This window comes from Narcine bancroftii, chromosome 2 (assembly GCF_036971445.1).
Source record: "Narcine bancroftii isolate sNarBan1 chromosome 2, sNarBan1.hap1, whole genome shotgun sequence".
In the NCBI taxonomy this organism is placed as follows: domain Eukaryota; kingdom Metazoa; phylum Chordata; class Chondrichthyes; order Torpediniformes; family Narcinidae; genus Narcine; species Narcine bancroftii.
In genome coordinates this window covers 95,265,707-95,291,473 of record NC_091470.1, presented here as the reverse complement: position 1 = coordinate 95,291,473, position 25,767 = coordinate 95,265,707, and the positions used below count along the sequence as shown (strand labels likewise).

The window sequence follows — 25,767 nt, the reverse complement described above, 5'->3', positions numbered from 1 at the left end:
ACTTCCTGCCAGCTAAGAAGTGTCTCTCTCCAGTAGCGGATAGCTTCTATAATAGCTCGTGCTTCCTTTTCAATGGATGAGTGTCTTAATTCGGCCCCACGTAATGTGCGAGAAAAGAAGGCTATAGGTTTGCCCACTTGATTTAGTGTGGCAGTAAGAGCAAAATCAGGTGCATCCAATTCCACTTGGAAAGGTAAATCCTGTTCAATGTTTTCAAAGGCTAGGAGGGCCTCGTTACTCAAAGGAAAATTGACAATTTTAAAAAGAGGACGTGCTTTGTCAGTGTAGTGAGGGCCTTTTGCATTGTTGGAGGGGACAGCTCTCTCTGGATCCAGACTGATTCTCCTTTACTTACTACGTAGCCTAATATTGGCAGGCTCTTCGTGTGGTACACACATTTGTCATTATTCAAGGTTAAACGCAAGGTTTTGGCTACTTGGAGGAACTGTTGTAAATTCCGATCATGATTATTCATGTCTTTGCCACAGATGGTAACATTGTCCAGATAAGGAAAAGTGGCCTGCAACTAACCTATCTATCTCTCTTTGAAAAACGGATACATCGTTAGTGACGCCAAAAGGAATTCTCTTAAACTGGAAGAGTTTGCCATCTGCCTCAAAAGTAATAAACTGCCTTTCTTCCTTAAGGATGGGAACTTAGTGGTAAGCTGATTTCAGATCAATAGTAGAGTATATCTCGTATTGGGCAATTTGAGTAACCACGTCTGAAATGCGAGGCAGAGGGTAAGCGTCTAGTTGAGTGTACCTGTTTATAGTTTGGCTATACTCCACGATCATTCTCAGTTTCACGCCATTTCTGACCACTGCTACTTGAGCGCGCCAAGGATTTGTGCTGGGCTCGATGAGTTCTTAACCTTATCTAATAAAGAGTCTATCTTCTTTACTGTAGCGCCTAGTTTTTGTAACTATAGGCTTACAATCCGAGGTCAAATTAGTGAAGAGACGAGGGGGTTTAATTTTTAGTGTGGACAAACTGCAAAACTTCTTTGGCAAGATGGTGATGGATGCCAAAGGGCCATTAAATGCCAAAACGATACTTTTCATTTGACATTGGAAGTCTAGACCCAGAAGAATTAGAGTGCATAGGCCAGGGAGTACAGAAATCTTGAAGTCAGTATATTCATGTCATGTATTTTTAAATTAATTTTGCAATAATTTGTTGTATCTTGTTCTAGTCCCGAGCAAGCCATCATGATAGTAGATGGGTATAACGCAAGATTTAACCCTAACCCTAACCCTACTCTCCCACTGTCCACACATCCGTCTGTACTGTCCGAATCAAATAAATAGTTAATAGGCTGTCCATTTACCTCCACTTTCATTGAAGATGGCTGCAGATTGTAGGATTTATCTTGGTTTACCTTCATGGAAGCCAGGATTGGATCTCCTTGTGGCAGTGGCATGTAGGGCCTCGCCTCACCACTGGTCGATCCGCTGGATGAATCAGGAGAAGTCGAGGAAGTTGAAGTCGGGCTAGATGAATCATTGACTCTCCAGTTCAGGATTGTGGCATTACGACGACGACCTTGCTTAGTATCAGCACTTGAGCGCTTCTTCTTCTTACGCCTCTGCTTGCCACGAGTGCCAGATGTCGACTCTCTAGCTGGGCAAGCTCTAGCCCAATGGCCCTTCTTCTCACAGTTGGCACAGGTATCTTGCCGTGCAGGGCATCGGTTACGGGCATGTAGCGCCAAGCCGCAGAAGTAGCACTTTGGGGACCGGCTTTTGTGCCGTGGTTTCGTAGAGCTTAGTAGTGAATCTTTACTACGGGTCGGTCTGAGGGGTGCCACTTCTGCACTTCTCCCTTGCTCGAATGCTTTCGCCCCTTGTAGCGAAGTTAGAAGCATCTTTGCTTGTTGCAGAGCCTCATTAAAAGTCAAACTCAGAGTCTCCAGTAGATGCTGTCTAATGTATCCGGGTTCCAGACCGCTTATGAACGTGTCTAACATCAAGAACTCAAGGTGGGCTTCAGCTGTGACGGCAGCGCAGGCACAGTCCCTGGATAACCCTTTCAGGGCGAGCACGAAAACATCTATGCTTTCACCTGCTTGTTGCTTCTGAATATGAAGCTGGTGTCTTGCGAGCAGGGTGATCTGAGGCCTATCATAATAGGGCTCTAAGGAGATTCACTGCGTTCTGGTCGCCAGCTACGGCTCTGACCACGGAGTAGGTGACGTCTCCGAGGAAAGCCACGAGATGGTCCATTTTCTCGGCGTCTTGCACAACATTGTTCTTTCGCATGTATGCTTCAAAACACTGGAGTCAGTGGTGGAACTTTTCTCTTGCTCGGGTTGGCATCTTGATCCATCTCGAGTCTTCCAGGTTTCAGGAAAGTATCCATGATTTTTCTTCTGTTAATATGCCATAAGCAAGGACCAGACTTATATCATTCTATAGGCTTTTATTAACAGAAGAAGCCACCTCTACTGACCAGTGGGATAAGTTACACCAGTAGTGTGGAGCAGTCATTACATCACTACATACTGAAATATTTTGCTTGAGAAAAATTATCAATGGCCCATTTCCTTTGGAGTCATGAAGCACGTAACGAGTCAATTAGGTGGTTATCAAACTTTTTCTTTCCACCCACATCCCACCTTAAGCAATCCCTTACTTATCACAGAGAATCAATGGCAGAGGGATTACTCAGTGGAAAGAAAAAGTTTGAAAACCACTGTTCTAGAGGTTGAGTGTGTCGCAAGATGAATTGTTGCAGCCTTTTCCCCAGAGTAAGAGACAAGATTGAAGGTGAAAGGGAAAAGATTTAACAAGGACATGAGGAGCACCTTTTTTAAAATTTATTTTTTATTTTTCACACTATGAACCATATTGACCAAAATACACATAAACATTTCCCTCTTGAATATACACAGTGTCATTTTTCCCCTTTTCCCTCCTCCCTTCCCTCCCTCCTTCCCACCCCCCTCCCCACCCACTCAACGCTCAACATATACAATACATTAAATCCATTAAACAATGTCATCACACAATTAATATAAACAAGAAAATTGTGTCATCTACTTGTACACACTGGGTCAGTTCATTGACGTTCATCCCATTCTCATTCCCAATTCCCCGAAACCTTTTCTGCTTTTCACAGGCAAGGCAATTCCCCAATTTCTCCCTTCATTGTGACACATGGGACAATTTACAGTGACCTGTTCACTCACTCGCTTATTTCGGGCTGTGGGTGGAAACCAGAGCATCAAGGGAAACACATGCAGTCACAAGGAGGAGCACCTTCTTTACAAGAGAGTGGTGAATATATGGAACAAGTGGGGGGAGGAACAATTGTAATTTTCAAAAGACATTTAAACCGGTACATGGAAAGATTTAGAGAGGTCACATGCAGGCAATTGAGACTAACTGAGCAGCATGGACAGGTTGGGTGGAAGGGCCAGTTTCTATGCTGGGGATCTTAATGGATCTCTGTCTCTACCTGTGTTGTCCCAGTCCTGGCACCGTTTGAATGTTGAAGGAACTTTATAGCTGTCCACTGTCCATACATCTGTACCACTCTCCCGTTGTCCGCACAACTGTACCACCCTCCCATTGTTCACACACTTAAACCACTCTCCCACTGACCACACACCTGTACCACCCTCCCAGTCCACACACCTGGACCACACTCCCATTGTCCACACACCTGTATCACTCTCCCACTGTCCAGCCACCTATACCAACTTCCCACTGTCTACACACCTGTACCATCCTCCCACTCCACACACCTGTACCACTCTCCACTGTCTACACATCTGTACCACTCTCCCATTGTTCACACACTTAAACCACTCTCCCATTGACCGCACACCTGTACCACCCTCCAAGTCCACAGACCTGGAGCACACTCCCATTGTCCACACACCTGTACTATTCTCCCACTGACCACACACCTATACCACCCTCCCACTGTCTACACACCTGTATCACTCTCCCATTGTCCACACACCTATACTACTCTTCCACTGCCCACACACCTGTACTATTCTTCCACTGTACACACACCTGTACCATCCTCCCACTCCACACACCTATACCACTCTCCCACTGTCCACACACCTGGACCACTCTCCCACTGTCCACATACCTGTACCATTCTCCCACTGTTCACACACCTGGACCACTCTCCCACTGTCCACATACCTGTACCATTCTCCCACTGTCCGCACACCTGGACCACTCTCCCACTGTCCACACACCTGGACCCCTCTCCCACTGTCCACACACCTGTACCACTCTCCCACTGTCCACACACCTGGACCATTCTCCCACTGTCCATACACCTGTACCATTCTCCCACTGTTCACACACCTGGACCACTCTCCCACTGTCCACACACCTGTACCATTCTCCCACTGTTCACACACCTGGACCACTCTCCCACTGTCCACATACCTGTACCATTCTCCCACTGTCCGCACACCTGGACCACTCTCCCACTGTCCACACACCTGGACCCCTCTCCCACTGTCCACACACTTGTACCACTCTCCCACTGTCCACACACCTGGACCATTCTCCCACTGTCCATACACCTGTACCACTCTCCCACTGTCCACACACCTGTACCACTCTCCCACTCCGCACACATGTACCATTCAACCACTGTCCACATACCTATACCATTCTCCCACTGTCCGCACACCTGGACCACTCTCCCACTGTCCACACACCTGTACCATTCTCCCACTGTCCGCACACCTGGACCACTCTCCCACTGTCTGCACACCTGGACCATTCTCCCACTGTCCATACACCTGTACCACTCTCCCACTGTCCACACACCTGTACCACTCTCCCACTCCACACACATGTACCATTCAACCACTGTCCACATATCTATACCATTCTCCCACTGTCCGCACACCTGTACCATTCTCCCACTGTTCACACACCTGGACCACTCTCCCACTGTCCACACACCTGGACCCCTCTCCCACTGTCCACACACCTGTACCAATCTCCCACTGTCCACACACCTGGACCATTCTCCCACTGTTCATACACCTGTACCACTCTCCCACTGTCCACACACCTGTGCCACTCTCCCACTCCGCACACATGTACCATTCAACCACATACCTATACCATTCTCCCACTGTCTGCACACCTGGACCACTCTCCCACTGTCCACACACCTGGACCCCTCTCCCACTGTCCACACACCTGTACCACTCTCCCACTGTCCACACACCTGGACCATTCTCCCACTGTCCATACACCTGTACCACTCTCCCACTGTCCACACACCTGTACCACTCTCCCACTCCACACACATGTACCATTCAACCACTGTTCACATACCTATACCATTCTCCCACTGTCCGCACACCTGTACCATTCTCCCACTGTTCACCCACCTGGACCACTCTCCCACTGTCCACATACCTGTACCATTCTCCCACTGTCCGCACACCTGGACCACTCTCCCACTGTCCACACACCTGGACCCCTCTCCCACTGTCCACACACCTGTACCACTCTCCCACTGTCCACACACCTGGACCATTCTCCCACTGTCCATACACCTGTACCACTCTCCCACTGTCCACACACCTGTACCACTCTCCCACTCCGCACACATGTACCATTCAACCACTGTCCACATACCTATACCATTCTCCCACTGTCCGCACACCTGGACCACTCTCCCACTGTCCACACACCTGTACCATTCTCCCACTGTCCGCACACCTGGACCACTCTCCCACTGTCTGCACACCTGGACCCCTCTCCCACTGTCCACACACCTGTACCAATCTCCCACTGTCCACACACCTGGACCATTCTCCCACTGTTCATACACCTGTACCACTCTCCCACTGTCCACACACCTGTACCACTCTCCCACTCCGCACACATGTACCATTCAACCACTGTCCACATACCTATACCATTCTCCCATTGTCCGCACACCTGGACCACTCTCCCACTGTCCACACACCTGGACCCCTCTCCCACTGTCCACACACCTGTACCACTCTCCCACTGTCCACACACCTGGACCATTCTCCCACTGTCCATACACCTGTACCACTCTCCCACTGTCCACACACCTGTACCACTCTCCCACTCCACACACATGTACCATTCAACCACTGTCCACATATCTATACCATTCTCCCACTGTCCGCACACCTGTACCATTCTCCCACTGTTCACACACCTGGACCACTCTCCCACTGTCCACACACCTGGACCCCTCTCCCACTGTCCACACACCTGTACCAATCTCCCACTGTCCACACACCTGGACCATTCTCCCACTGTTCATACACCTGTACCACTCTCCCACTGTCCACACACCTGTGCCACTCTCCCACTCCGCACACATGTACCATTCAACCACATACCTATACCATTCTCCCACTGTCCGCACACCTGGACCACTCTCCCACTGTCCACACTCCTGGACCCCTCTCCCACTGTCCACACACCTGTACCACTCTCCCACTGTCCACACACCTGGACCATTCTCCCACTGTCCATACACCTGTACCACTCTCCCACTGTCCACACACCTGTACCACTCTCCCACTCCACACACATGTACCATTCAACCACTGTTCACATACCTATACCATTCTCCCACTGTCCGCACACCTGTACCATTCTCCCACTGTTCACCCACCTGGACCACTCTCCCACTGTCCACATACCTGTACCATTCTCCCACTGTCCGCACACCTGGACCACTCTCCCACTGTCCACACACCTGGACCCCTCTCCCACTGTCCACACACCTGTACCACTCTCCCACTGTCCACACACCTGGACCATTCTCCCACTGTCCATACACCTGGACCATTCTCCCACTGTCCATACACCTGTACCACTCTCCCACTGTCCACACACCTGTACCACTCTCCCACTCCGCACACATGTACCATTCAACCACTGTCCACATACCTATACCATTCTCCCACTGTCCGCACACCTGTACCACTCTCCCACTCCACATACCTATACCATTCTCCCACTATCCACACACCTGGACCCCTCTCCCACTGTCCACACACCTGTACCACTCTCCCACTGTCCACACACCTGGACCATTCTCCCACTGTCCATACACCTGTACCACTCTCCCACTGTCCACACACCTGTACCACTCTCCCACTCCACACACATGTACCATTCAACCACTGTTCACATACCTATACCATTCTCCCACTGTCCGCACACCTGTACCATTCTCCCACTGTTCACCCACCTGGACCACTCTCCCACTGTCCACATACCTGTACCATTCTCCCACTGTCCGCACACCTGGACCACTCTCCCACTGTCCACACACCTGGACCCCTCTCCCACTGTCCACACACCTGTACCACTCTCCCACTGTCCACACACCTGGACCATTCTCCCACTGTCCATACACCTGTACCACTCTCCCACTGTCCACACACCTGTACCACTCTCCCACTCCGCACACATGTACCATTCAACCACTGTCCACATACCTATACCATTCTCCCACTGTCCGCACACCTGTACCATTCTCCCACTGTTCACCCACCTGGACCACTCTCCCACTGTCCACATACCTGTACCATTCTCCCACTGTCCGCACACCTGGACCACTCTCCCACTGTCCACACACCTGGACCCCTCTCCCACTGTCCACACACCTGTACCACTCTCCCACTGTCCACACACCTGGACCACTCTCCCACTGTCCATACACCTGTACCACTCTCCCACTGTCCACACACCTGTACCACTCTCCCACTCCGCACACATGTACCATTCAACCACTGTCCACATACCTATACCATTCTCCCACTGTCCGCACACCTGTACCACTCTCCCACTCCACATACCTATACCATTCTCCCACTGTCCGCACACCTGTACCACTCTCCCACTGTCCACACACCTGTACCACTCTCCCACTGTCCACACACCTGTACCACTCTCCCACTCCGCACACATGTACCATTCAACCACTGTCCACATACCTATACCATTCTCCCACTGTCCGCACACCTGTACCACTCTCCCTCTCCACATACCTGTACCATTCTCCCACTGTTACCACTCTCCTGTATGCTTTTCTCAGTGGCTGTGGGAATATTGATTATGTTACTTTATTGCTGATTTGGTCTCACTCTCTTTCCTCTCTCACCAGATGCCCATCAATAACACCAATGTCCTCCCTCTTGCTCACAAGTTGCTAGACTACACCATGGAAGCCACCAACTTCCTGGACATGATGGATGTGATTTATGTTGCTCAGATGATTGAGGCGTTCATCGGATGGACAGATGAGATCCACGATGTAACGTATCTGAAACGGCCACCTTGTTATTGTTTAGTCTTTGTCTCCGTTCTCACTGGAGGATGTGTAAAATAACTTGTAATATCAATGGACAACAAATCTTTCAAAAGGTTTTGCTTCCTGAAAACAAATTGGGGATTATGATAGACAACGTTAAGCTGAACACAAAAATAATTTCAGATTTGCTGTATCATGTCAGATGTTGGAGAAACATTAAATTAACTTTCATTGAATTTAGCCTGTTTAATCGCATCATGACGCTGACACATTGGGTTCGTTCAACTGGTCTAAGAATGTTTTACTGCTGATTTTCATTTGTACTCAGCATCTGATGCCTCTCCTGTGTCGGCCAGAATTGATGGATTCCAGTGGCCCTGATACCGCTTTTCCACGGTTGTAATGTCCTGATGAAACCTTTCACCGTGTTTATCACTGACTACATCAAGATCAGCTGGGAAGACGTCCAAGTACAAATGCAGAAAATGAATTTCCAATGACATGCTGCACTTCGTGAATTTGTCTGCTTGAAATAGACAAAATATGACAGGAAATCACAAAAATAGATTATATCTAAAAAACAGTCCATGATAGGAAAATTTTAAGGTGATTTTTGTGATCAGCTGCCCAAATTCTATAAAATACACCCACAAGTGTTTGGGAAGCAAAATCTTCATTGTCCAGTGTATCTAGTCAGCGAGAAACCCACAATGTTCCTTCAAAAGCAGAGACTGGAAGGTTGAACCGTGGAGGCCAAGAGGAGCCTCACTGTTAAAGGTTCTAATAACTACAGCTGAAGTACTGGGTCCAGTCCTGTCCACCGGGAAACCAGGGGCAGTTCCCGCACTCAGGGCAAAGGAGAGAGGGCGTTAACTATCAAAACTTTACGCTATGGAAAGAAACAGACCAGAGGTTACTATGAGGGTGTTCTTTGACCTTCTGAAGGGGCGTATTAAGTGCATGGAAGCTGCTCCTCATCTCACAGAGAAGATTCTGAGGCAGAAGGAGTTAGCTTGGCCGAACTTGCCCTGCGAACCTCATCAATGAACCTTCCTCATCTCCAGTTCACACTTGCAAAGTTTGTTGATGAGGGTGCAGGTACAGGTCAGTGACTGATGACTCTCTCTTCCTCCCGGTACCCTCCCTCCCACTCTGCTTGTCCGCCCTCCTCTGTACCCTCTCCCCTTCCACCTCCCTGCCAATTCTTATGGTTCTCCCTGAACCACTTCCCCCGCCTTGATTTTCCCTTCTCAACCCACCTCATCTTCCCACACACCCTTCCCCCCCCCCCCCCCCCACTGTCCCCACCTTGCCCTCCCTCAACCCTGCATCTCGGTCTCCTTCTGAAACTCTCTCCCTCCCCTGCACTCAACACCTTGCTTCTCCCTACTCTCTCTCCTCCCCAACCATCCCTTCCTCCCCCCTCACTGTCCCTCTTCATTGCTGCCCTTACCTTCTCTGCCATGTCCTTGATGGCCTTCATCTATCTATTCCTCTCCACCTACGCCCCCCCCCCCCCACTTTTATTGTCCACCTGCTGCAATCATCTCCTCCCTCCCGTCCTCTCTGGCCTCCATCCCTCACAACCCCCCCTTCCCCCACCTCAGCTTGGTGACCTGATTGTGGAGATGGCCAGCAACATGATGCAGGTGGATGGGAAGGTCCTGAGGTTGGCGCAGGAGGAAAGTGGAGCATGCACGAGGATGGTGGGGGCAGTGGAAAAGATCGCCGGCCTCACCTTGACATCCAATTCACAAACCATCAGCAAGGTGAGTGTTTCCTGCCCCCTGCTCCTCATCACACTGAAGGTGTTAGCTTGGAACCGGCCGAACTTGCCCTGTGAACCTTCCTCATCTCCAGTTCACACTTGCTAAGTTTGTTGATGAGGGTGTAGGTACAAGTCAGTGACTGACGACTCTCTCTTCCTTCCTTCCACTTCTGCTTGTCCGCCCTCCTCTGTCCCCACTCTCCCCACCTCCCTGCCCTTTCCCGTGATTCTCACTGAACCATGGGAATGTGGCTTCTGGTCTGGGGAAGGTGGACCCTGGTTCCCAGAAATCAGTCCTAGTCCCGGGTACGCAATCTGATTCCAGGTACTTACTCCATGCCTTGGGGGAAGGTCCTGATCCCCAGAACTTACCACTGGTCCTGGAAACTCGGCCCCTGATCCCAGGGACTTATCCCATATCCTGGGAATGCTGCCTTATCCCAGGAATGCAGTCCCTGGTCCAGAAATTGTGGGAAGCACTGTGTGGACACCCAGCACTCCAGGGAGACCTCCTACCCATATGGACAACCAAGACCCAGGGGAGTCTGCCTTTCCCCTCTCTGAGTGAACAACCAGCACCCTAGGGTGTCCCCTCCACCATGTGGACAACCTGGATCCTGGGTTGTCTGCCCTTCTCCTTCCCTGTGGTCAACAGGCACGCTAGGGAGTCCTCTCCTTCGTGTGGACAACTAATGCCCTGGGGAGACTGCCCCTCAAAATGTGGACAACCAGCACCCTGGGAGACTGCCCCTCCTACCCCCAACTCATCACCTCCCTGCCACCCTCAGTACTGCTGTGTGGGGGGTCATCATTCCCTTCCATCTCTGTCCTGATAAAAGGTCTTGACCCCAAACATTGACTGATGCCTGTTGCCTCCACGGATGCTGCTCAACCCACAGGCAGGGTGCCACAGTTCAGCTCACACCCTGTCATCTCTGTTCCAGGTCTCCAAGAACATTGCGGTGGAAGCATTCCTGGTGAAACCAGCCAGTTATGTGGGTTTGAGCTGCACTGCCTTTCAGCGCATCCGACTGCATGGTGGCTTTGAGGGACAGGAAGAGGGGGTTTTGCCTCCCCTCCAGTTCCGATGCAGCACCGGTAACACCAACAGCTCCCTGAGGCACTTCCCCATCAAGGTGACTCAGCACAGCTAGACTGTAACCAGTCCTGGACCTGGTCTATGAGCAGAACTAGACCTGGAGCAGTGTGGAACTGGACTGGGGTTGGGGGAGGCTGGACCCTGGGCTGACAGAAGAACCGGATCAGGGCAGAACCAGATTTGGAGCAGGGCAGTACTGGACTGGGGCCAGGGTGAGACTGGACTTTCACTAAGGGGAGAACCAGATCTAGAATCAGGGCAGAATCGGACCTGGACTGAGGGCGGAACTGGATCTGGAGCAGGACAGAACTCAACTAGGACCAGGAGCAGAATGAACCCTGGGCTGACTGCAGAACAGACTTGAGGCAGAACTGAATCTGGACTGAGGGCAGAACCAGACCCAGACTCAGGTTGGAACCAGATCCAGACTGAGGGCAGAACCAGACCCAGACTGAGGGTGGACAAAACCTGGAATGAGGCCAGAATTGGACATGATCTGAAGGCAGATTCGAGACCAGAACTGGACCTGGACTGAGGGTAGAACCGGACCTGGAGCAGGGCAGAACTGAACTGACAGGAGGAGACTGGGCCCTGGGCTGACAGCAGAACAGACATAAGCCAGAACTGGACCCAGACTGGAGACAGAACTGGATCTGGACTGAGGGCCTGAGGACAAAACTGGACTGGGCCAGGACCAGAAATGGATCAAAGAACTGAACCAGGGTCAAGGGATCTGGGATGGCACTGGGATCAGTGCCACCTGCCATGTGACCTAGAATGGGGCCAAGGATCGAACCGGATCCATTGAGCACTGGTGTGAGTGTGTGGGAGAATGGTGGATCTGGGATCAGTGCCTTCTGCCATGTGACCTAGGGGTCAAGGATCGAACCAGATCCATTGGGAGTAAGTGTATAGAGATCTGGGGTTGATGCCCTGCTGCCGAGTGACCCACAGAGTGGGGCTGAGCATCGAACCAGATCCATCTGGCATGGGTGTAAGTGTGAAGAGATCTGGGGTCAGTGTCCTGCTGCCATCTGACCTGCTGCATTTCTATGCCTCCCAGAACAGCATGGCCTTAGCCTCCGTCCAGCTGCCACCAGCTCTTTTTGCCCACTCGCCTTCGCCTGATGCCCGCAGTAATTCCAGCTGTTGGCTACAGTTCGTCGCTTTCCGCAATGGAAAACTATTCCCCAGCGCTGGGAACTCTTCCAACCTCGCCGATCATGGAAAAGAGAGGAGCCCGTCCACACCCATCATTTTTGCTGGTGCAGGTGAGTAAAACAGACAGCAGGTAAAGGTGGAGGATGAGAGAATAGTACAGGTGTGTGGAAAATAGGAGGTTGGTCCAGATATGTGGACAGTGGAAGGGTGGTCCATGTGTGTGGATAGTGGGAGAGTGGTACACAATTCTGGACAGTGGGAGGGTGGTACAGGAGTATGGACAGTGAGAGAGTGGTCCAGGTGTGTGGACTGTAGGAGGGTGGTCCAGGTGTGTGGACAGTGGGAGGGTGGTCCAGGGGTGTGGACAGTGGGAGGGTGGTCCAGGGGTGTGGACAGTGGGAGGGTGGTCCAGGGGTGTGGACAGTGGGAGAGTGGTCCATGTGTGTGGACAGTGAGAGAGTGGTCCAGGTGTGTGGACAGTGGGAGGGTGGTCCAGGTGTGTGGACAGTGGGAGGGTGGTCCAGGTGTATGGACAGTGGGAGGGTGGTCCAGGGGTGTGGACAGTGGGAGGGTGGTCCAGGGGTGTGGACAGTGGGAGAGTGGTCCACGTGTGTGGACAGTGGGAGAGTGGTCCAGGTGTGTGGACAGTGGTCCAGGTGTGTGGACAGTGGGATAGTGGTCCAGGTGTGTGGACAGTGGGAGAGTGGTCCAGGTGTGTGGACAGTGGGAGAGTGGTACACGTGTGTGGAGAGTGGGAGGGTAGTATGGGTGTGTGGGTGTGGTCCAGGTGTGTGGACAGTGGGGGAGTGGTACACGTGTGTTGACAGAATCTCTTTGGTGTGATTTTCATCTGTTTCTTTCTCCAATGTTGGTGTGTGTGCAGGCAGTTGTGTCGGCGAGCTCATTGATCCCCTCTTTGTGTCTCTGCGTCACTGGCAAATGGGAGAGGATCAGGTCGCTGCCCACTGGAACTTTGACCTCCTGGATGGCCTTGGTGGCTGGCAGGCAGCAGGATGCCATATCGCCCAGACCAGGGGTAACATCAGCACCCTGCACTGCAGCCAATTCAGTAATGTGGCCGTGCTGAAGGTGAGGACATGGTGGTGCTGTTCACTGACGCTATGGTGAGACGTCTGCTCAGCCTCTAGGTACATACAGTTTGAACCAGCTGGTTGGGAATAACTCAAGTCAAGTTTCTTGTCATCTGATTGTTGAAGTACAACCTGATGAAACAGCGTTCTCTGGTCCTTGGTTCAAACCACACAGATGCACAACCAGACATAACATACGTACAAACAAACAGTGTATGTAGGACAAGTATTCAGCTATACAAGTATATAAATAATGTTTCTTGAATCTGAGCGCTCAGGCGGTGAGTGTGAGCAGTTCCTTTGGTCGTTCAGCATTCTCACTGCCCGTGGGAAGAAGCTGTTCCTCAGCCTGGTGGTGCTGGCTCTGATACTCCTGGATCTCTTCCCCAATGGGATCAGCTGAAAGATACAGTGTGTAGGGTACAAGGGGGTCCTCTTCAGGCAACGATCCCGGTAGATCATGTCGATGGTGGGGAGGGAGATTCTCTGCCACTTTTATGGTCTTGTGGATTGACTTCTGATCCATTTCTCTGCAGCAGCCGTGCCGCATTGTGATGCAGCCGGCCAGGACGTTCTCCATAGAACTCCTGTAGAAGGTTGGCATTATGGAGGCCAGTAACCTTGTCTGTTTCAGTCTTCTCAGGAAGCGCTGTCATTGTTGTGCCTTCCTGAGGAGATGTTGAGTGTCCACAATAGGTCACTAGTTAAGTGAACTCCAAGGTACTTGGTGCTCTCCACTCTCTCTACTGCAGAGTTGTTGATGTGTAGTTAAGGGTGGTTGTTCCTGGTCCTCCTGAAGTCCATGATCATCTCTGTTGTCTTGTCCACGTTGGGACTCGGGTTGTTCCTCTTGCACCAGATCACGAGATTTTCCATCTTTTCTCTGTAGTGTGTCTCATCATTGTTGCTGACTTGATGACACTGTTGGAGCCTGATCTGGCGATAAAGCCGTGGGTCATTGACATACTCACTGCTCCCCATTCTAAAGTCCTCACCTGAGTTATCAAACACCTCTAAATTCCCACCATGAAAAAAGGTAGAGGTGCTTTGTGATGCAGTGAGTAGTGTTCCTGCCTCACACCTCCATCAACTCAGTTTCCTTCCGGTGCTGCCTATGTGGAGTTTGCGTGTTTTCCTGTTGCCGCATGGGTGCTCCAGATCCCTCCCTCCATCCCAAAGTTGTGTGGGCCGATGGGTTCCGTGGCCTCCCGGGTGGGTGAGAGGTGATGTTCGTGAGGTTTGGGGGAATGCGGGAGGGATTGGGATGGATGGGAGACCGCTCTGGCTCCACAGCTCAGAGGATTGCAGGAAAAATAATGACAATGTTACAGAGGATGTGAGGCAGAGGAACGTCGATGTTTTCCTGGATGGTGGAGATTGTGGCAGGGGAATGGGACCAAGTCCAGAGAGTCAGAGGGGTGTAAAATGAGAATAGAAGCAATAGGTAGCAAGGTGAAAAGCATTAGTGGCAGGTAAGTAAAAGTGGTGGGGGTGGGGGGGAAATCAAAAAGAGCTATTTATTTACATAATGGTAAAAGGGATAAGCGTGTGGCTAAAGAAAGACTGAAGGCTTCGTGTCTCAATGCAAGGAGCATTTGTAATAAAGTGGAGGAATTGAATGTGGAGATAGCTATTAATAACTATGATATAGTTGGGATCACAGAGACATGGCTTCAGGGGAAACGTGACTGGGAGCTCAACATTCAGGGTAACTCGACATTCAGGAGGGATAGACAGAATGGAAAAGGAGGTGGAGTAGCCCTGTTTGTTAGGGAAGAGGTGAATGCCATGGAAAGGAAGGACATCAGTGTAGAGGATGTGGAATCCCTATGGGTAAAGTTGTGAAACACGAAGGGGCAGAAGATGCTAGTGGGAGTAGCCTAACAGTAGCAGTGAGGTTAGTGAAGGAGTCATGAAGGAAATTGGTAATGCATGCAGCAAAGGGACGGCAGTTGTTATGGGTGACTTTACATGTAGATTGGGTGAACCAAATTGGTAAGGGTAAGGTTGAAGAGGATTTCTTGGAATGTATGCGGGATTGTTTTCTAAATCAGCATGTTGAGGAACCGACAAGGGAACGAGCCATTTTAAACTGGGTATTGAGTAATGGAGAAAGGTTATTTAGCAATGTTGTTGTGAGGAACCCCTTGGGCAAGAGTGACCACAATAGGGTGGGATTCTTCATTAGGATGGAATGTGACAGAGTTGTACGGATACAAAGGTTTTGAACTTGAAGAGGGATAACTTTGATGGTATGAGATGTGAATAGGCTAAAATAGATTGGCAATTGGTACTTAAAGGACTAAGGTAGAAATGCAATGGCAGTCGTTTAAGGATAGCTTGGAGCAAGTGCAGAAAATGTACGTCCCAGTTTGTACGAGGAATAAATTGAGGAGGGTAGCACATTCGTGGCTAACAAGGGAGATCCAAGAGAGTGTCAAATCCAAAGAAGGAGCTTACAAATTAGCTAAAAAGAATAATATCCCTGATGATTGGGAGAAAATCAGAGTTCTGAAGAGGAGGATAAAAGGATTAATTAGGAAAGGTAAAAGGGATTATGAGAGGAAGCTGGCAGGGAACATAAAAAATAACTGTAAAAGCTTTTATAGATACGTTAAGAGAAAGAGGTTAGTTAAGACAAATGTGGGTCCGTTGCAGACAGAAATGGGTGAGTTGATCATGGGGAACAAGGGTATGGCAGACTGTTTGAATGACTATTTTAGTTCTGTCTTCTCCAAGGAAGATATAACTAATCTACAGGAAATTACTGAGGATCGGGGATCTATTGTGATGGAGGAAATAAAGGAAATAATTGTGTCGAGAAGTTGTATTAGTTAAATTGCAAGGATTAAAGGCAGATAAATCCCTGGGGCCGGATAGTCTGCATCCAAGAGTGCTGAAGGAAGTAGGCCAGGAAATAGTGGATGCGTTGGTGATAATGTTTCAAACCTCTTTGGATACTGGATTAGTTCCTGAGGATTGGAGGGTGGCCAACATAACCCCAGTCTTTAAGAAGGGAGGGAAAGAGAAATTGGGAAACTACAGACCAGTTAGCCTGACATCAGTAGTAGGGAAGGTGCTAGAATTGGTTATTAAAGATGCAATTGCAGTACATTTGGAAAGTAGTGGTATCATCGCACAGAGTCAGCATGGTTTTGTGAAGGGGAAATCATGTCTGACGAATAAAATAGAGTTTTTTGAGGATGTAACCAGTAGAGTGGATAGGGGAGAACCAGTGGATGTGGTATATCTGGACTTTAGTAATGTGTTTGATAAGGTTCCGCACAGAAGACTAGCATATAAACTTAAAGAGCACGGTATAGGAGGTATGGTACTAAGGTGGATAGAGAATTGGTTGAGGGACAGGAAGCAAAGAGTAGGAATAAATGGGTTCTTTTCAGAATGGCAGCCAGTGACTAGTGGGGTACCGCAAGGCTCAGTTCTGGGGTCGCAGTTGTTTACGATAAACTCAGTGGTCAGAGCACTGGTCTTGTAAATCAGGGGATGCGGGCTCGTTGCTCGCTGGGGCCTCATTTCTGTGAGGGGGATGCTGGACAACGTGGCGACTCTCTGATTACTTCATGGTGGACGAATTTCATGTGTTTTACATTCTAAATGGAGAATTTACATGACAATAATGGATCCTTTACCTTTCTTAATTGAACCCCGCCCTCTAAACAAGGCAAACTTGCATAGCCAATATACATAGGAAATGAAGGACAATACTCGGAAACCAGACAGCGCTGCTCATATGCTAAATAGTATATATCTTGTTTATTGGTTTAAAAAAAACTAATAAAAAAAGAGGGAAAGAAGAAAATAATGGTAGAAAAAAAATTCAAACCCCTTACCTAACTACGTTGACAGATGCTGTATATGACTGGTGTTAAAAGAAAAATGAAAGTTAAAAAATTCCATTAAAAGGTATGTTCAGGTTCAAGTTTACTGTCACACAATTGTAAAGTTACAACTGGACAAAACAGCGTTTCCTCAGTCCTCGTTGTAAAATCATGCAAACACGTGAAGACATAGCGCACATATTTACAAGGGATTTATATGCAGTACATATCGATAAATGTTGTTCAATAATAGTGGTGTCTTGGAGGGATTTTACGAGCAGATCATCAGTCGTTCAGCATTCTCACTGCCCGTGGAAAGAAGCTGTTCCTTATCCTGGTGGTGCCCTCTCTGATCCTCCTGTATCTCTTCCCCGACAGGGGCAGCTGAAAGATGCTGTGTGTGGGGTGGAAGGGGGTCCTCAATGATTTTGTGCGCCCTCTCCAGACAATGATCCCGGTAGATTGCGTCAATGGAGGGGCGAGGGGGAGACCCCAGTGATCCTCTCTGCCACTCTCATGTGTGGGGAATGTTGTATTAAAAATCTAATTTATCATTCTCTTGTTTCTTTTGCAGAGGATAAGTAACCAGTCTGTTCCAATTCATGAAAACGTACCGATTCTTCACCCTATTATTTATACCTGCACTGTTTTCCTCCTTCTCTGCCTCTTCCTTGCCATCATTGCATACATCCTGAGGCACAAGTAAGTCACCAGTGGCCGTTGTAAAAATCACTGTTGTCCGGGAGTTAGAACAGGCAGTGGCTGTGGCCACATAGGGAACAGGCCTTTTGCCATGCAGTGTATATGCTCTGTACCACACCAACACAGACTTAATCATTCCTGCCATGCTCTCCTCTGGATCTGGCTCAAGTAACCACTGCCCAGTCATTCCCTAATATGTTTCTGGGAAAACGTGGGTAGTTTCAGCTCAAGAACAGGGAGTGGGAGCAGGACATTTTAGATTTCAGATTTATTGTCAGAATATATACAACCCTGAGATTCTTTTTCCTGCAGGCGGGGCAGAATGACCACGAATTGGTAGAGCAAAAAAAAACTGACTCAGTATATACATTTAAACAAATAATGAAATGTAAACAAACTGTGAAGAACAGAGGATAAAAATTAATACAGTGCAAAAGTCAGAGTCCTTAAATGAGTCCCTGATTGAGTTTGTCGTTGAGGAGTCTGACGGTGGAGGGGGAGCAGCTGTTCCTGAACCTGGTGGGGCGAGTCTTGTGGCAACGACACCTCTTTCCTGATGGCAGCAGCGAGTGCTGGGTGCTGGGTGGTGAGAAGTGTTCCCTGCAGATGTTCTTGATGATGGGGAGGGTTTTACCTGTGATGTCCTGGGCTGTGTCTACGACATTTTGCTGGGCTTTACGCTCAGGGGTATTGATGTCCCCGTACCAGACCATGATACAGCCGGTCAGCACACTTTCCACCACACACATGTAGAAATTTGCCAGGGTTTCTGATGTCATACCTAACCTCTGCAAACTCCTGAGAAAGTAGAAGTGCTGACGGGGCAACACGGGGAATAGCAATTAGTGCAGCACCTTTACAGCACCAAAGATTGGGACCGGGGTTCAAATCCCACACTGTCTATGAGGAGTTCTCCCCATGTCTGCATGGGTTTCCCCTGGGGCTGCAGTTTCCTCCCACCATTCATCATGTATTGGAGGTGTAGGCCTGTTACTAAATATTTTTAAAAATTTAATGTGCTTTCTTCACGATGCCATTAGTGTGTTGGCTCCAGGAAATGTCCTCCAAGATAGTGATTCCCAAGAACTCCCCCCTCCACCTTTCTTTCTTTGGCTTGGCTTTGCGGACGAAGATTTATGGAGGGTTATGTCCACGTCTGCTGCAGGCTCGCTGGTGACTGACAAGGGACAGGCAGGCACGGATGCAGCAGTTGCAAGGGAAAATTGGTTGGTTGGGGTTGGGTGTTGGGTTTTTCCTCCTTTGTTTTTTGTCAGTGAGGTGGGCTCTGCGGTCTTCTTCAAAGGAGGTTGCTGCCCGCCGAACTGTGAGGCGCCAAGATGCACGGTTGGATGCGATATCAGCCCACTGGCGGTGGTCAATGTGGCAGGCACCAAGTGATTTCTTTAAGTAGTCCTTCTTTGGTGCACCTCTGTCTCGGTGGCCAGTGGAGAGCTCGCCATATAACACGATCTTGGAAAGGCGATGGTCCTCCATTCTGGAGACGTGACCCACCCAGCGCAGTTGGGTCTTCAGCAGCATGGATTCGATGCTTGTGGACTCTGCCAGCTCGAGTACTTCGATGTTGGTGATGAAGTCATTCCAATGAATGTTGAGGATGGAGCGGAGTCTCTTCAATCTGAGGCGCCTGCAAGCTCACACCAAGACACAAGAGCAACTTGTCTGTGAACTACTCTTTGCAGACGATGCCGCTTTAGTTGCCCTTCAGAGCCAGCTCTCCAGCGCATGACGTCCTGTTTTGCGGAAACTGCCAAAATGTTTGGGTTGGAAGTCAGCCTGAAGAAAACTGAGGTCCTCCATCAGCCAGCTCCCCACCATGACTACCAGCCCCCCCACATCTCCATCGGGCACACAAAACTCAAAATGGTCAACTAGTTTACCTACCTCGGCTGCACCATTTCATCGGATGCAAGGATCGACAAAGAGATAGACAACACACTCGCCAAGGCAAATAGTGCCTTTGGAAGACTACACAAAAGAGTCTGGAAAAACAACAACCTGAAGAAACACACAAAGATCAGCGTGTACAGATCCGTTGTCATACCCATGCTTCTGTTCGGCTCCGAATCAAGGGTCCTCTACCGGTATCACCACCTCTGATCCCCAATGATTAACTGGATTGAACACCTCTGGGTTTCTCTTCCTGAAGTCGCCAATCAGCTCCTTGGTTTTGGTGACATTGAGTGGGAAGTTGTTGTAGGTGCACCATGCGGCCAAGTTTTCAATCTCCCTCTTGTCTGCCGACTAATCACCCCATTTTTATACAGCCTACCTCCGTGGTATCATCAGCGGATTTGTAGGTGGCATTGTTGTCCTACTGAGCCACTGATCTCAGAGATTTGTGTAGGAGGAAACAGTGCTGGTTTTACACAGGATACCGGCACCTCCTCTCAGCAAGGTCGGCAGCAGCCTGTTGCCATGTCCAATGTATCCTGAGCTGTGTCATTACTCCTCAAGGTCCCACTCTTGTTACCTCCGCAGCCTCACATTGTTTACCTAGATAATTTATGAGGTGCAGCCTTCTGGGTGGCGCTGAAGTCTCATTCTTCACAATCCCACTTTGTGGGGACTGCTGTCAATCACGGGTGGGGGGGGGAGGGTGGAGTGAAAGCAATCACAGTTAGCGTAAGGGCAGGATGGTTAATGTAGCAGTTAGCACAACACAGTTACAGCGCCAGTGACCAGGGTTCAAATCCTGCGCTGTCTGTAAGGAGTTTGTACGTTCTCCCCGTGTCTCCAAGTGCTCTGGTTTCCTCCCACCGTTTAAAAAATGTACCAGGGGGTAGGTCAATTTGGGTGAAATTGGGCAGCAGGGGCTCGTGGGCCGAAAGGGTCCATTACCATGCTGTATGTCTACTTTAAAAAAATTTAATTAAAGTGGGAGGGAAACAGTGCAAGAATGCAGGAGTGAGTACTTGCCTCTCACCTGCTGCATTCTGTGTGGGTTGAGATTTAACCCTCCTCCAACTCCCCACATTTACCATCACTGTCCTAAATTCTCCCCTGGCACTCTGCACTGTCTACAGCCTACCAGTGGCTTACCCACGGCTCCTCCGAAAGCACTTCCCAAACCTGTAACCTACCAGTAGGAAGGACAAGGGCAGTAGTCACTTGGGAACTTTGAATCCCCCACTGTTACAGAGCCAGGGATGTGGGTTTGAATCCCGCGTTGCCTGTAAGGAGTTTCTACGTTTCCCCATGTCTGTGTCGGTCTCCTCCAGGTGCTCCGATTTCCTCCCACTGTTCAAAATGTACTGGGGATTGGTCGTAGGTCAATTGGGTGGCTTGGGCTCCAGACAACACTTCCCTTATTCTAATATATCCTAATTTTGAAGTATCTTCCAAAGTGTGAGCTACAATATCCCAAATTTCAATCTCTTTAATCCAACATATCAAACTCTGTGGCTGTTACTTTATGTAGTTTTAATTCATTGATAGAATGGATAAACATTTTGCATAACTTTGCATTAAGACTTTCATAATGATGAATAACAAAGCATTTACTGTATGATACTGTATAAAGATATAGAGAGATACAAAAGGTATTTAAAGAGATACAAAAATTCAAAGAAAATTTTTTGCGCTCACGCTTCCTTCACATCTTGTAGAATGAAAGACCAAGCCGTTACATCGTAGACACTATGGTAACTCTACAAACAATAGTTCTCTTAAAGAGACAGGCACAAAATTAACTAAGAATCAAAAACACAAGGTTTTAACCTTTACATGGGCTTATAGGCCAGAAGGCCCTGTAACTGTGATATTTACCAAATATCACGTGTTAACGTCGATTTCCCCCCCCCCCCCCCATTTTTTCCCCAACCACCCACTCAGCAGGGCTCTTGACTCCTCCACTGCAGTCTCTCGCCTAGGCCCTGGCCTCTTGCCCGCCTATCCGAGCTCCCATCATCTCAAATAACGCAGTTATTTACAGCGGTCAAAAGAAGTAATCATGTAATAGTCAACCCCCTAAATCTTACCCTAAAAATTTATCCACAAAATTCAATTATTTCACCTGTATTTACCGTACACATTTCCATGAGACTCTTAATTTTTTTAAAATTTAGACATACAGCAGGGTACCAGGCCATTTCAGCCCACGAGTCGTGTTGCCCAATTTACATCCAATTAACCTATACTCCCAGTACATTTCGAACAGTGGGAGAAAACCAGTCCCTTGCAGACACAGGGAAAATGTACAAACACCTTACTGACAGCACAGGATTCAAACCCATGTATCAAACGTTGACGCTGAAAAGGTCATGCCAACTGTTCCACCCAGAGGATTTATCAAAGGAATTGATTTGATAATAATGCATTGATGTGTATTACTTAGTACCTTCTCTTACTGGTTCTTTTAGCACCATCCGAATATCCAGGAAGAGCTGGCACATGTTGCTTAACCTCTGGTTCCACATCTCCGTGACCTGTGCTGTGTTCACCGGTGGCATCAATCGAAAAGAGTACGGTCTTGTCTGCCAAGTGGTGAGTGTAGAACGCCCGGTACCTGAGTTGAAATATTCCTGCGGTGTGCAGTGCAAGGAATAGCTCAGTGTCACATGTTAAAGTGGCAAGGTCCAATTATTAAGTAAATGGGTGTCAGTATGAGTCTGAAGACTAATTGTTGGAATTTGGCCTTTGCAGATTGGGATGAAGGGGTTCAGGCCAGCAACACCCAGCAAGCACTGGATGTGCAGAGTATGGACAATAAATATTTTCAAAAGTTTAACTTCCTGAAAAGTAATTAGGGATTATGATAGACAACTTCAAGCTGAACACAAAGATAATTTCAGATTTGCTGTATCACGTAAGAAGTTGGAGACACATTAAATTAACTTTTATTGAATTTAGCCTGTTTATTATGCTGACAAATTGTGTTATTTCAAATGATCTAAAAATGTTTTGCCGCTGATTTTCAGTTGTACTCAGCATCTGATGCCCCTCATGTCAGTGTCCAACAATAGTCAGCCAGCACTTACGGATTCCAGTTGCCCTGATACCACCTTTCCATGGTCACAATGCCCTGATGAAACCTTTCACCATGTTCGTCACTGACTGCACCAAAACTAGCAAGGAAAAAGTCAAAGGGCGAATGCAGAAAATGAATTTCCAGTGACATGTTACACTTGATCGTTTTGTGTCCTTGAAGTAGACTCAAAATATGACAGGAAATCTACGTTATATCTTGTTATATATGTTGTTTGTCATCTTGTTATATATGTTGAGGAAAGTTTCAAAGCTTGCAGAGGGATCTTAACCAGCTGGAAAAAAGGGCTGAAAAATGGCAGATAGAAATAATGTAGACAAGTGTGAGATGTTGCAATTTGGAAGGACAACCAAGAAAGGACTTAAATGGTGAATGGTAGGGTACAGAGGAGTGCAGTAGAACAGAGGGATCTGGGAATATAGATACATAATTCCCTGAAAGTGGGATCACAAGTGGATAGGCTTGTAAAGAGAGCTTGATCTTCATAAATCACAGTATTTAGTAAGGAGTTGGGATGTCATAGTCAAATTGTATGACATTGGTGAGGCCAAATTTGGAGTATTGTGTGCAGTTTTGGTCACCTGACTACAGGGAAGTTATCAGTAAGATAGAGAGAGTGCAGAGAAGATGTTGCCCAGTCTTCAGGAACTGAGTTACAGGGAAAGATTAAACTGGTTAGGACTTTATTCTCTGGAGCATAGAAGAATGAGGGAGATTTGATACAGGTGTTCAAGTGACTCAACTTTAACATTTAAGAAGAATTTGTACAGGTATGTGGATGGGAGGGGTATGGAAGGAAGTGGACAGTGCAGGTCAGTGGGACTAGGCAAAAAAATGGTTTGGCACTGTGATAGTACAGGTCTATCACCAATGTACATAGTGTATATAGTTACTGTATCTAGACTGTGCTTACAGCGATTGGCTGAGAGCTAAGCCACACCTATTTTCTGGGCCTTAAAGGGTTGTGTCCCTAGCCAGGTCGGATCATTCCGGACTGGTCGGCCACCTGTGAAGAGCTCCGGTCTTTTGCTAATAAAAGCCTTGGTTTGGGCCTGTTCGGTGTGCGCTGAATGCAAGCCCCATTTCTTCCGTCCGGATAACTCCCACGTTATCAAAGCCACCCGCCCCTTCGAGCTTCTTAGCGTAGACTTTAAGGGGCCCCTACCGTCGACCAACCGTAATACCTACATCCTTACGGCCATCGACGAGTACTCCCGCTTCCCATTCGCTGTGGCCTGCCCAGACACCACTGCCACCTCAGTGATACAGGCCCTTCACAGTATTTTCACCATCTTCGGGTACCCCAATTCCATCCACAGTGATAGGGGGTCCTCATTCATGAGTGCAGAGCTGCAACAGTACCTTCTGGAGTGTGGTATTGCTTCAAGCAGGACCACGAGCTATAACCCACGCGGTAACGGCCAGGTCGAGAGGGAGAATGCCATCATATGGAGAGCGGTTACACTGGCTCTCCGGTCTAAAGGTCTCCCCACCTCTCACTGGCAGGAGGTTCTCACTAGTGCCTTACACTCCATCCGCTCCCTCCTATGTACTACAACAAATGCCACCCCCCACGAAAGGATGTTCCTTTTCCCGAGGAAATCCGAATCGGGAACCACTGTACCGGCATGGCTCACCGTCCCTGGCCCCGTCCTTTTGCGACGCCACGTCCGGCACTCAAAGAACGACCCCTTGGTCGACCGAGTGACTCTACTCCACGCAAACCCACATTATGCATACGTGGAGTTCCCAGACGGGCGGGAGGACACTGTTTCGGTGCGGGACCTAGCTCAGGACGCGGTAGACCCAGCAAACCCCCCCAACTCCTTCTCCAGGCCCCGTGCCGCAACAGAAGGACCAACAGCACCCCAATGACCCGGGCCACCCTGCCGACAAAACGACTGGGGAATTGAGCGACGGAGCAAACGCATCCGACGAGCCCGCTGGCAACACCACTCCAGCGACCCCAATCCCGGCACCACGGCGGTCATGCCGGATGGTCAGACCCCCTGACCGCTACAGTCCTTGACCTACCCCTTCCTTTCATTCTCTCCCTCGTTTTTTTTTTCCCAGGGTCAATTCTCCAAGAAGGGGTGAATGTGATAGTACAGGTCTATCACCAATGTACATAGTGTATATAGTTACTGTATCTAGACTGTGCTTACAGCGATTGGCTGAGAGCTAAGCCACACCTATTTTCTGGGCCTTAAAGGGTTGTGTCCCTAGCCAGGTCGGATCATTCCGGACTGGTCGGCCACCTGTGAAGAGCTCCGGTCTTTTGCTAATAAAAGCCTTGGTTTGGGCCTGTTCGGTGTGCGCTGAATGCAAGCCCCATTTCTTCCGTCCGGATAACTCCCACGTTATCAAAGCCACCCGCCCCTTCGAGCTTCTTAGCGTAGACTTTAAGGGGCCCCTACCGTCGACCAACCGTAATACCTACATCCTTACGGCCATCGACGAGTACTCCCGCTTCCCATTCGCTGTGGCCTGCCCAGACACCACTGCCACCTCAGTGATACAGGCCCTTCACAGTATTTTCACCATCTTCGGGTACCCCAATTCCATCCACAGTGATAGGGGGTCCTCATTCATGAGTGCAGAGCTGCAACAGTACCTTCTGGAGTGTGGTATTGCTTCAAGCAGGACCACGAGCTATAACCCACGCGGTAACGGCCAGGTCGAGAGGGAGAATGCCATCATATGGAGAGCGGTTACACTGGCTCTCCGGTCTAAAGGTCTCCCCACCTCTCACTGGCAGGAGGTTCTCACTAGTGCCTTACACTCCATCCGCTCCCTCCTATGTA

The 25,767-nt window shown here is 49.1% G+C and overlaps 1 protein-coding gene across 1 annotated transcript in view; it reads left to right on the top strand.

Annotated features, from left to right (window-relative positions):
• Nucleotides 1-25,767, top strand: part of adgra2 (adhesion G protein-coupled receptor A2) — a 166,513-nt gene that overhangs the window by 117,873 nt on the left and 22,873 nt on the right. The window contains exons 10-16 of the mRNA XM_069917465.1: nt 8,152-8,301; nt 9,906-10,067; nt 11,011-11,202; nt 12,229-12,436; nt 13,210-13,415; nt 17,831-17,958; nt 22,338-22,461. Of these exons, the coding sequence (XP_069773566.1) occupies nt 8,152-8,301; nt 9,906-10,067; nt 11,011-11,202; nt 12,229-12,436; nt 13,210-13,415; nt 17,831-17,958; nt 22,338-22,461 (1,170 nt within the window). The remainder of the gene's footprint in view (nt 1-8,151; nt 8,302-9,905; nt 10,068-11,010; nt 11,203-12,228; nt 12,437-13,209; nt 13,416-17,830; nt 17,959-22,337; nt 22,462-25,767) is intronic.